This window comes from Fusarium proliferatum (assembly GCF_900067095.1).
Source record: "Fusarium proliferatum ET1 genome assembly, contig: FPRO_scaffold010, whole genome shotgun sequence".
NCBI classification, from domain to species: Eukaryota; Fungi; Ascomycota; class Sordariomycetes; order Hypocreales; family Nectriaceae; genus Fusarium; species Fusarium proliferatum.
Window position 1 is genome coordinate 1,252,406 of NW_022194799.1, and position 17,064 is coordinate 1,269,469.

The 17,064-nt window shown below is 49.8% G+C and overlaps 5 protein-coding genes across 5 annotated transcripts; 2 read left to right on the plus strand and 3 right to left on the minus strand.

The window, feature by feature from the left end:
* Positions 1-985: 985 nt before the first annotated feature.
* FPRO_11868 (uncharacterized protein) lies at positions 986-2,410 on the plus strand (the record flags this gene model as incomplete). Its single annotated transcript, XM_031221390.1, has 1 exon — positions 986-2,410. The coding sequence occupies one exon, from the start codon at positions 986-988 to the stop codon at positions 2,408-2,410; it is 1,425 nt and encodes a 474-aa protein (XP_031086954.1).
* A 297-nt stretch (positions 2,411-2,707) lies between these two features.
* On the minus strand, positions 2,708-3,955 carry FPRO_11869 (uncharacterized protein; the record flags this gene model as incomplete). The annotated part of the gene is made up of 3 exons (XM_031221391.1): positions 2,708-3,644; positions 3,699-3,794; positions 3,861-3,955. 3 exons carry the CDS (start codon positions 3,953-3,955, stop codon positions 2,708-2,710), a joined length of 1,128 nt encoding a protein of 375 aa, XP_031086955.1.
* Positions 3,956-4,630: 675 nt separating this feature from the next.
* FPRO_11870 (uncharacterized protein) lies at positions 4,631-8,617 on the minus strand (the record flags this gene model as incomplete). Its single annotated transcript, XM_031221393.1, has 5 exons — positions 4,631-4,648; positions 4,701-5,378; positions 5,435-8,378; positions 8,428-8,521; positions 8,587-8,617. 5 exons carry the CDS (start codon positions 8,615-8,617, stop codon positions 4,631-4,633), a joined length of 3,765 nt encoding a protein of 1,254 aa, XP_031086956.1.
* Positions 8,618-10,851: 2,234 nt separating this feature from the next.
* Positions 10,852-12,552, plus strand: FPRO_11871 (uncharacterized protein; the record flags this gene model as incomplete). Its single annotated transcript, XM_031221394.1, has 1 exon — positions 10,852-12,552. One exon carries the CDS (start codon positions 10,852-10,854, stop codon positions 12,550-12,552), a length of 1,701 nt encoding a protein of 566 aa, XP_031086957.1.
* An 856-nt stretch (positions 12,553-13,408) lies between these two features.
* On the minus strand, positions 13,409-15,341 carry FPRO_11872 (putative FZR protein (fizzy-related protein); the record flags this gene model as incomplete). Its single annotated transcript, XM_031221395.1, has 3 exons — positions 13,409-14,778; positions 14,833-14,960; positions 15,010-15,341. The coding sequence occupies 3 exons, from the start codon at positions 15,339-15,341 to the stop codon at positions 13,409-13,411; spliced, it is 1,830 nt and encodes a 609-aa protein (XP_031086958.1).
* Positions 15,342-17,064: the final 1,723 nt, after the last annotated feature.

The following is a 17,064-nucleotide window of genomic DNA, read 5'->3' on the forward strand; positions in this document are numbered from 1 at the left end:
CGGGCCAGGGGTCCCAAGACAAGACGACAAGAAAACAGCGCGCCTTGCGCCAGGTAACCAAGATTTGGTTTGAGGGTCCTGCGTCTACGTACATACATACAGTACGACACTGCGAAGAGTTGGAACTTGACAACAGACCAACAAAGATAACGGCGCTATCTTCTCTTAGCTGGGGCTCTACTGCATCCCCTGAGCTCCCCGTAGTCTAGCGTGGACCTAGATTTCTTCTGGCACTGGACTGGAGTTGTGATTGTTCTCACCGCGTTCCGTGGCTCTACCTATGTACAACACATGGAGGAGGTTCTTGATCGTGGTCATGGGCATGGGCACGGGCAAATCTCTGCTTTTATCCTCTCGGTGTTACTGGGCATGTACCTCAAGCAGTCACTGTTAGACACGGCTAACCCCCACTGTCTATAATCGTCGGCTTGTGGTGCCATGACCACCTGCGGGTCTTCAACGTGGGAGTTTGTGATGCCATCAGCCGGCCTGCGGGCGCAGCCGGTCTAAGATTCGTGGGTTGTCTTGATGGCGAGACGAGAGCGGATGATAACGTCTCAAAAGCGGACCCTGGATATAACTAGAAACCGTTAACAGTCTACAGCCTCTCACGTGTATTATGCCACTGTCCTCTGGTACACCCGCCTGGACTTAGGTACCGTCCTAACGCGGCCAGGCGGAATCACACAACCCCAACATCCCTGGGGGTCCAAATCTCGACATCGCCCTGCTTTATGATTAGAGCCGCCCGCCTACCTTGCCCTGCCTTTGCCTTGTCCTGCCGTGCCTACCTACAGTACAGGTTGCTGTTGTTTTCTTCTTCTTCCATGCTCCATCTCTCATATCTAAAAGACTACCCCGTACCCTTTCATACCCATCCGTACCCATTCTGTCCATATCAGGCTCCTACTGCCACCGACATTTCCATGGACGACCTATCCCAACCTCGATTCCTCTCTTCGACACCTTGGTTTGACGCAACTTAATGTCACCCTCACCCTCTCGCTCTCCCCCACCGGCCTCGACGCCGCAGCCCGACGAGTCTCAGTTACCCAAGGGTCAATGTCGCTACATCCTCATGATACCTGAGCTCAAGGGCCAGCGGTGCGGCTGCATGGGGTTCGACCACAACAAATCTTTACCTGGCGCCACTTGCAACTGTGGGCATCTATCCTGCTTTCACGTCGCCAATGCCGATACCCCAACACCAAGCACTAACAAGTCCGAGATCGATGCGATTCAACAGCGAGTACGAACCTTGGAAGAACTCGCGAACCCACAAGACCGTGATCGACTCTCCCATGTTGTTCGTCGCATCAGCGAGCTGGAGGAGACGGTCGAGAAGAACAAGGACGAAACCGATACTGAACTCAAAGGCTCATACCGCAACGCATCTGCTGCATGGGCGCTTGTTACACAATTGCAGCAACAGATTAAAGGCTTGGAACAAACCCTTCGATCTCAAGGCGAACAGCTGGCAAGGACAGGGAGCGAAGTGGACGATTTGCGCAATCGTCAACTTGAGCTACTAGATAGCGACGAATGCTTGGAAGAAAGGATCGAAAAGTTGGAGAGTGCCGAGCCTTTATTGTCTCCTCCCCAAGACCCAAATCTAAGCAACGCCACCGTCAACACCTTTCATCTCTCGCCCACAACCACTGTCCCCTCCCAGCTGCCGTTGAACTCAACGCACAGCTTGCCGATAAAACCTACCGCCTCGACCGAACGTCCAAGGTCATGGACAGTGCATGTGTCCTTAATGCCTTCCAAGGACACACCCTTCCCATTTGAAAAGGATACAACCTCATACAAGAGATGTCTGTCCCGTGGACTTCATCGTATGCTCGCAGTGGAAGGAGACGATGCCAAGTCTGTCACAGAGGCTGTATCACGAGCATTTGAACCCCTACTCAAAGGACGGCCGTGGGTTCCATTGCAAGCAAAGCTTTGCGATGCTGAGCGTCTACAAGGCCTGCCAATGTTACGACCCCTGGAGGCCAGGCTCATCCACGGTTCGTACGACCGCGCGTTCCTCAAGCAACACTGCGCCGTGCTGGATGCTAGTGGCAAGATGGACTCATTATATATAGCAATGGAGCATGACTCCTTATCTTGGAACTTCTTGAAGAGGTCCCCAGTCTATCTAGACGGGCTGGAGTCCGCATGGGAGCGCGATAGCGTACTCGACAAAAAGGACGAACAAGACCCGTCGTCCAGGGATAACGGCGATGAAGGTGACGAGTCACCGCCCGCCGGCAACATCGTTGGAGCCTTGACAGGCTTGAAGCGTAGCATGTCTGAGATTTCATGCTCGTCTCTCGATGACACCGAATTACCGTTGGCCAAGTTGCCACGAACATGCAAGACATCTCAACTGGAGATGCGACGCGGCGTAGAAACTGCAAGGTGATGTGCAGCATCGGAAAACAGGAAATGAACGACCTGGATCTCATCAGGGACAGGTGTAAACATCATGAAAGCGACTTCTTTTTTTACTGGCATACAATGGGGCGTTCAAATATGTGCTTGGGCAAGTATTGATACCTCGGGCATAGCATTGGCCTTTTTTTTTTTTTTTTTCAAAAGCATGGCCGGGCTTGGTTAGGCTAGACAGGAACTGGATTTAGAATAAGAATATTAGATGATAGAGTGGCTATTTATGTACAAGAACAAGGAGTCTGGCCATTACCGGACAATTTCATGGGTTCTAAACGTCTTCAAACTCTATCTCCTCGCTGTCTTCGTCTTCTTTTTGTTCTTGAGTATCTGGTCCAGCCAGCTTCACTTTCTTGGCGGCAGGGACATCTTCGAATAAGTCTTCCTCTTCTTCGTCGTCCTCTTCCTCCTCTGATTTTTCTTGTGCTATCTCCGCCTTGAGCTTCTCGAATATATCGTCTATTTGAGCATTGGCCACGGCCGGTGCTGCTGGGCCGGCATCTTTGCTGGACTCCTTCTTGACGACTGATGCAGTGCCAGGAGCAGCGCCTGCTGAGAAGGACTCCCCAGTGACTGTACTATTAGACATCCATGATGGCAGCGCATTTTGCTTCGCTATCTGCTCCTTGCGCGCCTGCTCTGCCGCCTTCTCGGCTTCTGTAGGGCCATCCGATGTTGAGATGTTAACTGCAATCGATTGTGGCCCTGTGTTGGTCAAGCCCTTGACCGCCATAGGTCGGTTCGCGCCAGAGTCTACTGCAGTAGTCTGAGCGCGCTGATGTGTTTCGTCGCGCTTCACCGGGCGTGCTTTAGCAAATGCGCGATCGAAGTCGCATTCAGGAATGTGGACGGCATCGATCTTGGGAAGCAGTTCACTGATGAATTTGAACTGGTCATTGAGTCGCGTTGACTGCTCGTGCCCAGTCGACGTCCGGTCGGCCTCAAAGGTCAGAACATGAGAGCAGCGATGGCATAAGAATCCTTCCGGGCCAACGTTGTCCAGAACCTCCATCGCCGTCCATTCTGCTTTGCAAAATGAGCAAAAGTACTCTTTTTTCTCGCTCGCGACTTGCGTAGTACCCTGTACTTCTTTATCGATAGTGTAAACGCGCCATTTGATGGCGTCTATTGTGGCTCGGTAGTCGATGTAATACCATGTTTTGTTGCTCGGTCTTGGGTTGCCTTCTCGCAGCTCTGATCGTGTGTGTCTGCCCCAGGTCCAGTCAGTCAAGGGCTATTCGGCGAAGATTCCCTTCACATACACCACCAAAAATCGATCCTCACGTAGCTTTCCGCATATCTTGTGGAGTTCCTTTGTGTTGGTAGACATCAAGTAGGCCAAATCATCGTCTCGAAGCCTAGCAAGACACCGTGGTTAGCAAGCAAGTACTTTTCCAGCACAGGAGTGTAATAGTCATACTCACGCCTCATGCAGAATAAGCGCATCAATCACAAGTATGTCGCGGGTTTCGTAGAATGCCCGCGCAACGGACTTGATAAGTGTGATTGCGAGATCCATGATGATGTTGGTTTAATGCGAGAATGTGATCGCGTATATCAAGTGCAGGAGGATGAATTAAAGGTGTGATGACGTAATCAGAACCCGTTATAAAAACTGCAGGCAACCAAGAGAAGAGTCACAGCTGCCTGCCTGCCTGCCTGCAGTACTACCTAGGTGTTCATAAGGTATGAGGTAAAGGAAGAGTTTCAGGCGGAAATACCTACCTAGTAGCAATCAAGACTTGGAGCTAGGTGGTCACGATGCGGGTTGAAATATGCAGTGTCGTTTAGTCAGATGCCAATGGGAACCATCATTCTGCCATGAGCACTTCTTTGAGATACCTCAATAGCCACGTTCATCTGACAATACAAAGCAATGCACTCACGCGAGGCAAGCCAAAGGCATTGGCATAAAGTAGAACCTTTCTTTGACTGCTTCTTATATCTGTTCAACAGAAGTCACAAAAGTCGGAGAAAAGTTAAAGATAATATGAATGAATAGATTCATCACTAAGCATCATTAGGCCGGCATTATTCATGCTCAACTCGGTGTTGCGGTGCTGAAAGACATGATGAATTCATTGGCCCATACGAAATGACATGCCTCTTCCACGATGACATACGCCAGACACCCAACTTTCCCCCTCAGGCCCGAGAGGAATAATCACAAAGATTCTAACTGCCCTAGCCTCACCTACACATATTGCCGCAGCTGTTCCATGTTAGTCAAAAATCGTCAAGGCCAGTAGAATAGGGAAACTCACATCTAGAGTAAGGGTTCTTGAACTATTGACCTCCTGGTCTCGGTAAACACCCACCAGACTGTCACTGTCTTGGAACAGGCCTGCCTTGAGACTGATCACGATGAACTGCATGCCGGGGCCGCGGTGGTCCTTGATGTACTTCTTGATCTTGTCCACGTTGGCGTTGTCTAACGCGGCGTCTACTTCGTCGAGAACAAAGAAGGGACTAGGTTGGTAGCTGTGAATAGCAAACAAAAGTGCCAGTGCTGCCATTGTCTTTTCGCCTCCAGACAAGTGCTCCATATCTCTGAAACGCTTCAGAGGCGGCATGGCATGATATTTGATACCGGACAGATAGGGCATGTCCGTGTCTTCCTCGATGTCCAGATAGGCTTGACCACCAAGAGGGTATGCTTCTGACCGGGTGAGATCCTTGTACACGTGTGATATTTGCTCCTGGATATGGCTGAAGGCCTTGTTAAAGAGGTCATATCTTTTTTGCTTGACCCGGTTGAAGACCTCTTTGGCCTCGTGTGCCGCTGTTTTTGAGTCTTCATACTCCTGATCTGTGACTCTCAGCCGGGACTCGACGCTTTCTAATCTTTCCATTGCTCTCATGTTGGGGTTCAACTTCTCGAGCTCCGATGTCAGATTCGTGATCTTCTCTGATAGACTTTCTTCGACGCTCGGGTCATCCGACTGCATAATGTTAGCGGTATCACTCACTAGCTGGAAAAAGAAACATTAGTCCTTACAACTTTCAGTTCTTCATCAAGTCCACTAAAGTCAATGGTAATGCCGTGATCATCAAGTGCCATGCCCATCATCTCCTCATCGTCGTCCTCATCATCTATGTCCATGGCATCTGGGTCCTGATTAAGCAGACGGTCGTCGTTGGGTAGATTCTCCAATGTGCCCTCCGCAAGCGGAATGCGGATCTGCTCTAGTCGGCATCGTCGAAGTAGTGCCGCTTTGCTGGCGCTGTTCTTCTGAACTACGGTTTCGAGTGAGTTGATATCTTTCAGATGAGCCTCGATGTCCTTTGACCGCTTTTGCACTTCGAGCTTGGCCTCCGACACCTTCTGGTTCTTTTCGGTGAGCTCTGACTTATTCTCGTCTAGTGCCTCGCGAAGAGCTTCTAACTCTGCCTGCTCCTCGCTCATCGCATTCTCAATCGCATCCTTCTCTCTTGCATAGGACTTGATATCGTTTCTGAGCTTTCGGACATGGGCTTGGTTTCGCTCGATTCGCGCAGTGGCAGTCTCCCAACGTTGCTGCTCCCACTGGAGTCGACTCGACAGTTTTTGCTTTTGGACTTCGAATTCATTGCGCTTTTCAGAGACCTCCTGCTCCAGCTTGCCTTGCGAGTCACGGTAGCTGCGAATATCGCTATAACCGAGTCGTCTGCAGAAATCTGCAAACACGTCATCTTCAACTCGTGCGATGGCATTCCGAAATTCTTCGCACGTGGCAGTGGTGCTTTCAAGCTGGGATGCCTGATCTTGGTATTTGGGCTCGAGCTCTCGAAGCTGCCTCCTCTGGTTGTCCAGCTCACGTTTCTTGCTAGCATGGTTCTTGTTGAAGGCTGCCAGTTCATCTTTAACGGCTGCCAACCGTCTTTCGAGCCCGGACAGGTCAATCTGAAGAGTTTCTTCTTGTGAGCCCCGGCGGTCAGCATTGGGTAGTCGGTCAATCTCATCCTTAAGCTTGGTGGCCATTCGCTGAAGATTCTGAACATCTGCCTCCTCGAAACGTCTCTTACTCTTCGACTCGGGTCCACGGCCACCTGTCATCAGGCCTGCTTTATGGATGATGTAGCCTTCCAGTGTCACAGCTTTGACAGGTATCCTTTTTTCGTAACAAATGTGCTTCGCAATATCAAGAGTGTCACACACAACAGAGCTTCCACATGCATACGACATGGCACGCTCAACAGAAGAATCAAAGTCGATGGTATCAATCGTCAGCCGAGCGCCAGAAAAACCCTTGACGGCTGTGTTGACTGCGTTGACCTTGATGTTGTCCAGAGGGATGAATGTCATGGGCTGAAATCTTTGTTCTTTGAGGTATTGAACACATTCCACACCGATTTTCTCAGAGTCGACAACGACAGCATCGAAGTCTCTTCCAAGCGCCACAATGACAGCTTCATCAAACTTTTTCTGCTTGGGTTTGCATAGGTCACCGACTCGACCACGGACACCGGGAAACATGCGCTTCAAGGAAGTTACCATCTCTTTCATCCTAGCTTCCCTATCGTTCTGGCGCCGGCCATCATCAGCTTCTCTGAGCTTTCTAGCGACATCCTCAAGCTTCTCCTCAAGCTCAGTTCGCTTCTGATTGGTCCTGACGCGTTCTGATTGGAGTTTATTGAACTCCTTCTTTTTAGCGTCAATCTCTTGCGAGAGGTCTTTAGAGGTCGCCTGCGCTGCAGATCTGCGTTCCTCGATGTTTGATAGTTCTGCCTCAATCTTTTCGATGTTTGCCACAATGCTATCGACTTTGCCTTTCAGATTATTGACGGTGACTTCATCTGCTTTGCGCTGCCGGTCGAGGTTCTCAAGCTTGGCCTGGTTGGAACCAGTCCTAGACATGAGCTGAGTGCGCAGTCTGTTGTACTCTCGGCGATCCTCATCGCTGATCTCGCGGCCTTGTTTCTTCATTTGTTCTTTATAGTCGTTCTCGAAAACTTGCCGGGCCTTCTCTACGCTTTCAATATCCTTCTGGACCTGGCGAACAACCTCGGCTTGCTCATCACGTTCCCTGATGGCCTTGGCGATCGCAGCCTGGAGTGTTTCGACTGCCTGTGTAGATTCATTGATCTTTTCCTCGATGGGAACAAGACTGTTCTCTTTATCCTCGATATCTCTTTCTTTGGTCTTGATCTCTTTGTCTAGACGGGCGACTTGCCTGTTAGCGGAAGCCTGTTCCTTCCTGGCTGCCTCAAGCCTCTTCTCGAAAGATTCCACGTTGCGGCGCAATTCTTTGAGGTTTTCCTGATGATCCTGTATGGCGGCGAACGAATCCTCCATGGCTTTCTGGAAATGATAAAGCTTCCACAAACTATGTGTAACTATTGCTGCATCGCGCTCATCAGTCTTGTTCTGGAAGTTGTCTGCTTCCTTTTTCTGTTCCCTGTATTGCTTAATTTCCGAGTTGATGCCACGTCGTCTATGAAGCTGGAAGTTCTGGTTCTCGGCAGCCTGTTCAGCCTCGAGCTGTGTCTTCTCATATTCTGTCTTGTACTCAAGACTTCCCGAGATTTGTTCGATCAGGCGCGTGAGGTCCTGAGGGGATTGCGAAGCAATGGCCTCAACATCTCCTTGGAATACGAGGAAGTTTCGCGCCTTGATAAGAATGTTCTCGCTCTCAAGAGACTCGTTGTATTGCTGGGCTGTGACAACGCGATCATTGATTCGGTACTCGCTGGCTCCTTGGTTCGTGATGGAGCGCTTCCATTTCTGCTCCTCGCCAGCATCGTCTTCGTACACAGCCATAACCCATGCCGTTTTGGGGTCGCCACGGGAGGCTTTATCGTTACCATCAGCGTCACCGTTTGCGTCGCCATTGGTCTGCGCAGAACCATCATCATTGATCTTGGCTGTTTTTAGGACTCGTCCGCGGTAAACGAGGTCTTTGAGGTGGGCGGAGCGTAGATGCGAGGATTTGATGCCCAGGACGAAAGATATGGCGTCCATGCTAGAGCTATGTTAGAAAAGCTCACTGGAGAGCAGGAGAAGCGGCATACGAGTTCGACTTGCCGGATCCATTGGGTCCAATGATAGAGGTGAAGTACGAGTCTCCGAAGAGAAGGACATGATGCCCTTTGTACGATTTGAAGTCTGTAGCGCAGGTTAGCTTAGACGGCGTTCGTCTCGTCTGAGATTGCTCGTGAGGGAAAACACACTGAACAACTCCAGACGAATAAGTTTGCCCATGATGAGGTCGTGGGGCAGCACAGCCGGGTGTCTAGGAAAAGATAGCGGAAGGCGTGTAGTCGTGGCGGGAGAATATGATGCTGAGTTAGATTAGAGGGGTCACGCCTGGTCTTGAGCTCAACTCGTGGTGTTGAGCGAGGGCGCGTCCAAGTGGTGGCCAGGACTCGAATTGCGCAAACGCAAACCAATAAAATCGGAGTCGGGAGCGCGTGAATGTTATGCGCAACAGAGGCCGAGTTACGTTGCGAGATATGACAAAGTGCAACTAATAGCATGCATTATCCATTAGTTACGAGAATAAGCGGCGGATTCAAATCTTTGCGCGTGCCAGGAAAGTTGAAATGAAGGGTAACGCGTCGCGCGACTCGGCTTGAGTAGGTAGGTTTCCGGTATTGTACTTGAGTCTAGGTCAGTACCTTAGTACCTTACCAATTGCATGCGGGACCTTAATTCGAACCAATCAAATGAGCCCTACCTACCTTAACGTTACGATAGGTACTGTAGAGGAAGCGGCTCCTTGTTGCCTCAGGCATTCAATCTTGCTCTGCGGAGTACCTTAGTGCTTCAGGATGAAACCTTCAAGCACCGTCTACGTACAGGTAAGGGTAAGGTACTGGTCCATAGTGTTCACCAGATCAAATGCTTCCGTCGGACACAAGCGACATGTCCCAGGTGATGGATGCAGGACAGATAGGCAGGCAGGCTAAGACCAGGATAATGCAATGTGATACGTGGTCTAGTATTCATTCATAGCCAATTAGGTTCCGAGGAATCACCACGCAACGTCGAAACAAAGGTAGAAATGAATCCACATGATTAAACCTTGGGACTGGAGACTCTGGAATCTGGAAAGACCAAAGAGCAGTGCCATATGCGTACAGAGTCGATCAGCCAGGTCTTGGAAGGCCATTAGTCTATAGGATACAGGGCAACTGAGTACCAAACAGCAAGGCCTCTTCATTATAGTGCCTCGATACCTTTTGTAGGTGAAGAAGATGTATGATGCAACAACTTATCAAGTCGTACGGCAGTGGGGGGGAGATCTTTCCTGGCAGCAAAATGCTTGCTTGATGGATGCTATTTCGAAATCTGGGCGGATCGTCGACTTGGGTGGTGTGTCTGTACTCCGTACTGCCCCTCGTAGTTCAGGGAATAGAGATACATTTCACCCTATTCCAGGCTGAACGTCACTTATCAACCTTCCATACACTTTAGAGGAGTACCGTTAGCTACCTATTTCTGACGTATGTGATCAGCTCTTTATAACTTCTATTTACCTCCTAATACGGTACCTCAATGCTTTGGACATGGACTCTTGTTCTTAGCGTAACTGCATGTGCAATTGTCTCCACTTCCCCAACAAGCAAGCTTTCAGCCCGGTCATTTTAGTTACATTTCATCATCGGTGCCGGGGTCCATCCAGCCTACCTAAGCTACTCCGTAGTAGGGCGGTAACAAATCTCAGGACCGTGGCCCTAAGCGACAAAAGTATTTAGGTAAGTCTAGCCTAAGCTTGGGGGATTCTTTGCTGAGTTTATTTTAGCAGCCTCTTCTAAAGACTTAAGTTTTCTTGCTCTCCTACTGGTACTCGAGGCCAGCTTTGACTGACTGACTACCGAATGAATACCCTACCTACCTTGGTTGAGCTGTTGGCGTTGGCGGGCTTTTCCTGCTTCATATCATTCGCATTCTAACTACCTATCCATCCTACGTGCATGTTTCGTTACCGCTGGTGGTCTCTCTTGTTGGTTTCACCTCGACTTATTAATCAACCGTTCTTCCACTTCATCTTATCACTACCCCGATTTAGCTCAACTTTGTCTGTCACATCTCATCTCATCTCTTCTCGTCTCGTCTCGTCTTGCCTTGCTTTGCCTTGCCTTGCCATCTTCAACCTGAATAGGTCTCTTTTATTATCTGTTTCTCGAATCAGCCGACCCCTTGGTCCAGCTCCAAGTGACACACTATTATGACCCGCTAGCTCCCTGTCCGCAGAACAGAGCTTGTCTCAGGATCCTATAAAAGTATCTGTGTCGCGCTCCCTTGCACTGGCTACCCTCTACTCCTGCTGCTTTAGCCACGCTTCCTCTTTGTCGCGAGTATTCTCTCTTTGGCAAGCACTGCCTCTACTCTTCTATTGTATTGCCTAGCTAACATATATTTCTTCCCTAGACTAAGGCAACCACTTATACATCACTCTCAGCACGTGTACTTGGACAAGAAACGCACAAATCATGGATGACGATACAAAGGGAGCCTCGGTTATCGCCCAAGGCCTCAAATCCGACAATATCTCAACCGATGGCGAGATCATCCTCACGCCTGATCATGAAGCCCCTTCGTCCCCGAACAATCCGCCTGCCGACTCCACCATTCTTGACACTCCAATGATGGGTGCTACGACTCCCAGAGGCTCGATGCACTCGAGAAACCCGTCCTTTTCTGGTAGCAGTTCCAACCACGAAGACTGGGATGGCCTTCCACCTCTAGATCGTCTATCTGTGCTTGACCTTCTCGACAACTTTGCTCTTCCCCAGCAGCTCGAGAAGCTACAGAAGGGCATCTCAGCGCAGACGGACAAGGTCAGGCGTTCCAGGGAGGCAATCAAGACCAAGACACAATCTGCTCGGGATCGCATGGTTGAGGAGTGGAGACGCCGGGTCCCCGAGGCTGATGAACAGCTCGATCGATACCGCAAACAGATGCAACGCCGTGTTGATAAGCTCGGGAAACGATGGAATGATACAAAAGTTATCAGTGCCAGAGAAAAGGTGTCCTTTATCTTCGGTGTTATGAACATCTTCGTCAGCGGATACCTCATTGGCGCATGCCCAGAATACTTTCATTTGTGGTACACCGTACAACTCTTATATTTCATGCCGATTCGATTCTTCACATATCATCGACGTGGCTACCACTACTTCCTCGCAGACCTCTGCTACTTCACCAACCTGCTACTGGCTCTCTCGATATGGATATTTCCCGGGTCGAAGCGTCTCTTTACCGCCTCATACTGCCTGGCTTTTGGTAACAACGCAGTCGCCATCATCATGTGGCGCAATTCACTGGTCTTCCACAGTTTCGACAAAGTTACGTCGCTGTTCATCCACATCATGCCATGTGCGACTTTGCATTGCATCGTTCACCTGTTCTCGCCTGATGAGCAGAAAGAACGGTTCCCTGCAATTTGGACCATCAAGAATTCCCCTCCAGGCTCCCCAACCGCATATGCCAATGTAGTCTCGATGCTTGCTTGGAGTTCCTTGCCCTATATCTTCTGGCAGGTTTTGTACTACATCTTCATCACCGTGCGCCGAAGAGACAAAATTGCGGCTGGTCGGCCAACCTCGTTCACTTGGCTCAAGAAATCATATGCCAAAACCTGGCTGGGAAAGTTTGTACTTCGACAACCAGAGCACATGCAAGAAGCAACCTTCATGATGATTCAGTATTCATATGCTCTTCTGACTATGCTCCCTTGCCCCTTATGGTTCCTGAGCCGCTGGGCTTCTGCAGGCTTCCTTATGGTGGTCTTTACTTGGAGTATCTATAATGGCGCCACATATTATATCGATGTATTTGGGGTGCGCTTCCAGAAAGAATTAGAGGCTATGAAGGCCGAGGTCGCTCAATGGCAAAATTCTCCCGAATACATGCCACTATCGCCTCAGCTACATCCCCGACCCGATGCGTCCTCTGTCCCTCGCCAAACTCAACAGGGAGCGGCTCCCTCAGCATCTACTGGCCAGATTCCGTCCATGAATGAGGTTAATCGAGAGAAAGACTTGATGGAGGGAACATCTCTGTCTAAAGATGATGTGAACCGGCCTGTTAGTGTGGACAAAATCCCTCTTCTAGATGAAACACGAAGCTCTTCTGCTACTGGAGTTGCTGGGAATTCAGGTGACACAACACGTGGTAGACGACCGCGTTGAACTTGGTAGATAAATTAAGAAGCATACACTTGCGCACGCCTTTGTAGTGGCATGGGGTATGTCATGAGATCCTTGTGTACCTTTTCCTATTGATGGTTTGATATTTAAGCAATGCGATGTTATTAGCGTTCACTGAACCTTTGCCTGTCAATTGATTCTCACTGAAAGATAAAACACTACATGTGGATGCCCCCAACTACTGTGTTACTTTGACAGCTCTGCTTTGTTGCGTATCATTGTCGGCGTGAACGAACATATGCAGACTACCTAGCATAACGTAAACAGCATTTGATCACCGCGATTAGGGAAAGTCCGTTCGCTGAACTTGAATGAGGAGGTCTGCCCCCGTCAGATTCATATTCATCAGGCATCTATCTACCTTACCATGGGGCAATCCGCTCTGCTGTGCGGGCCGAATGGCCAGAATGAACAGAAAACAATCGCTGAAGCTCGCCCGCTTGCTCGCTTTACCTGCCTGAAAGGTAAAGAGAGACCCTTTCCATCGTTAAACCCATCCTTTCATCCAAATGGGGTGTCATGATCAGTCACAAACCCCTAAGTCCCAAAAACCAGTAAAGCAATCCTGCCAACACCTCCTTCCCTAGCCCACTGAAGCACCCAGTGAGTCCTGATACAACGCCAATAAATGCATAATGCAATAGCCTTGGGGGTATGAATTGTAGCGCACAATATGCGACTTTCAAAGAGTTCTGGGAACTCTTTGCACTGTGCCTGTAGTAAAAATGCGCATTACATATGGTATATGGTCATAGTCTAGAGCGAACATCTCGAAACGCTTCTGAGCAACTCGTAAAAATGATGCAAGGTAACCCCTGATCGTCATCAGCGGGAAGACTCAGCGAATAACGGCCAAGTCGGCAAGCCGACCTCCATTATCTCCGTCTTCTCGGGTCCCAGGTCTGCGGCCGAAGGTGGACCAGAATCTCAAGGTCTCATCTCCGGCGCCAGTCACGATTGTTCGGCCGTCTGGGCTCATAGCCAAGTAAAGCACACGATAGGTGTGGCCTGTGAGGCTGGCCACCTGGGTCATGGAAGGATACTTCCAGACAACAATCTGATTTTGGCTGTATCCATGCGTGGATACGATTTCATTCGAGTTTTTCGACCAAGCAATATTGCAAACCTGGCTGCCTGTATCGATCTCGTTGATGACTGAGCCCTTGACGGTGTCGTGAAATATTATGCGACGGTCTGCAGTACCACCTCCAGAAGCCAGAAGGCCACGCTGATGAGGCGACCACGATATTGCTTTGACGGCTGCAGTGTGATCTGAGAACTTCCAAAGCGGTGTCTCCGAGAGCTTATCCCAGACCATGAGCTTGTTGTCATTGCCACCACTCGCTAGTTGACCGTCTTCGCAATTCCATTTGAGTCCACAGACCTCCTGTTTATGGCCGACCAGTTTCCTCAGCCACTGATCCGGGGCCCGTACATCGCGATGATAGATCAATCGATCGCGTGATCCAGATGTGAGAATGTGCGTGTTCCAAGCGAGAGAACCTACTCTTGCTGTGTGTCCGGTCATTGTTCGTAGCCTGCGAGCCTTTTCCGCGTCCCAGATTTGTACAAGGCCTTTTCCCGTTCCTATAGCAAGGTGCGTGCCTTTTTGGATCCACGAAACGCTTGTGACAGTGTCATCATCGAGTGTGCAAAGCTTGTTGACTTTGCTAGTCTGCGCATTCCACATGTACACGCTTGAGCCCAGGCCAACTCCGAGAATGTTGGCACTTCCCCAGTCGACCAAGTTAAGGTAAAAGTCATCGGCTAGTTCGGGAGCATCGAGAACCTTGTAAGGGACCTTACTGACAGCCCTGGGTTGACGTCTGGGACTCAGTAGCATTTGTTGACTTCCAAACCGCACTGGCGACAAACTGTAAATCTCACTCCGAGTATCGAGGTTAGGGCCATGCCGGCTTTGCGGTGTCTTTGAGGGAGTCGGATGCCCCGCGACCTGATTGTGGTGTCGAGGCGACATGTACGAGAAGAGATTTTTGTGAGGAGTAGAAGGTGTTAATGATGATGGCAGTGATGGAGCTGTCGCGTTTGCGGGAGGAGTGTGAGCCCGCGTACCATCATTCGCGGGAATATGAGAGCTTGTAGGAAGGGTTTGAGTTGGGGTGAGGGTTGGGGTAGCTGCTTGAGGTACAGAGCTCTCAAAGAGCTCAGCACGTAGTAGGTGTGAGAAGGTCCTGTTTGCTTCCTCCGCTGGGATTGCATGTTAGTATTTGAATTAAATATGGTGCTTAGAAATCAACATACTTTTCTGAAAATGGAGCTCGCCATGCGGTGTACGTTTCTTTTGTTTTGATGGTGTGGCAGGAGATCCATCCTCGTGCAATAAACTAAAGCTTGCTTGCAGGTCCTGGCCAGAGCGGGTCGGAATGAATCTGCAGGATAATGAGCATATGCAGCGGTCAAAGCAAGGGGTCAACAAACCGATCGCCATTTATTCGCTGCCGCTTACGATGAGGGCTGGCACCTGGGGTGCTCTCACGTTGTGGACGTTGAAACTCTCGGAGCAGCGCACTATCGACGGCATCGATGTCGAAGGGGCTCGCGTGGGCACCTTCGCTTTTCCTTGCATTGCTGCGGAGAGCACGGTTTGGTGCGTTATCGTGGCTATGTCGGGGTTCTAAACGGGCGCGATCTGAGCGGGGAGGTGTAGATGAGCGAGGAGTGGCGGTATGGCTCTTGGATTCGTCGATAGCTCGCTTTGCCGATTGATGATTCAAGGCAGTCATGCCCGCGGCTTCTGGGAGCGCCGCCATAATTGCGATATTGGCAATACAGTTTGCAGTCAAGGTACTGAAGGGCTGTTGTAGCAGGTGGTGAGGGCGCGTATAGAGATGAAGATTGTGAGGCAGTCGTAGGAGCGTCGTTTGGTTGATCTTGGTCAGGCGATGAGTATAAAAAGAGAGTCGAGGCGAGACGGTGAGGGCGCAGTCCCAAACACCGTCCAGCTACTATCAATCTTTGTTCGTTGTAAGGCGTTTATCGCATCGTCCCGATATTCTCGCAGAAACCCAGACAGGAACTGGAAACGTTGATCACAATACTCGATGACGTTAGTAAAGCGAGCTCGTACTTAATCGATAAAAGTAATATTATGCTGAAGATAACCGATGGCCGTCGACTGGAAGAAAGTGAAAAGGGAAAGCCTGTGATGATGCACGACGCGATAGTTGACGATACGAGGCGTGAGGTGGGAGATCCAAGTCGACCAGAGCCAGCAGCAGTGGAGGACGGAGGTTGAAGCGGGTGGGTGAGGTGCGGTAATGTCCAGCGCTGAGGTGGTGCTGGGCAGAAATGCGCTAGGGGTGGCGGGAAGAGGGTCGCAGCTCTCGTGAGGGATGGCTGTTGCTTGTTGCTGCTGGAGGGAGGTTGAACTGGGGCTCTTATGGCGCGCTAAAAACCGCGTGGCCAATCAGATAGCTCAGGCATCGGAACCAAACCCCCCTGCGCCCCCCGGACGGGCTTGACAAGGAGGGACCGCGGACGACCAGGAAACGCGCGGGTCAATAACAACAACCAAAATAATAGCAGAAGAACCGTGATTCTGTTATTGAACGCAATAGACTTGAGCATAATGACACGCGATTGAATGAACAAGCATTGTTCGTCATGGGCAGGTGCTTTTTTTTTCTCTTCCTCAATAGAACTCATAGATGCTCAATTGTTCTTCCCCATTCCTCTTCTTCTTGAGACCGTTGAAACTATATTGTTCCTGTTCCCCCTCCCATCTCTTATCAGGAGGGTCCCTCTCGATTCATGATGCCCAGTACCTTACCTGCTTACTTACCAACATAGGCAATCCGGGTATTCGGTTGGTGCCGGCGAGCACATGGCACGGCATCTATCTGCCTTTGGTGTTAGCTGCTGCGTCATTCTCAACGGCTGTGAGGAGAAGAGGTATCGATTCTGGAAGAGAGAATCACCAATCAATAGCATGTTGTGCATTCGATTTCGATCTCAACAAGGAAATGGAGCTTTGACAAGGTACATGTGATTATTTCACAGCCGCCGCAGTAATAATTGAAATTGATACTACTAGCCTCTCAAACTAATCATAACAAACATAAGGATTTATGTATATTGAGTGTCGTTAATAAGAAACGCATACATTCGCCTTGTGCATGACTTATTGATTAGACGCATACAGAAACAACATGTACATGGGCAATGCAACAAGAAGGGCGCGAGACACAAGAAGTTGGAGAATGATAAAAGTTGAGGCTACCTGATTGAGGCTGATTCCTTGCAATTACACATACGCATCCTTGTAAGGCCTGCTGCCCGGATGTGATACGGTCAATTGTTTTTATTTTGTTTGTATCTGGACAATCAATATTTTCGGAGCCGGTCTCAGAGCAGTCTACAAGCTAAGGTATAACAAACAAGCGGGACGTTCCGCAGCTAGTTAGTCCGGACCTCATCGTTTGACGATCATGAAAGCGACATGCTTTGCTCACCTATAGCATCTACAGATATATA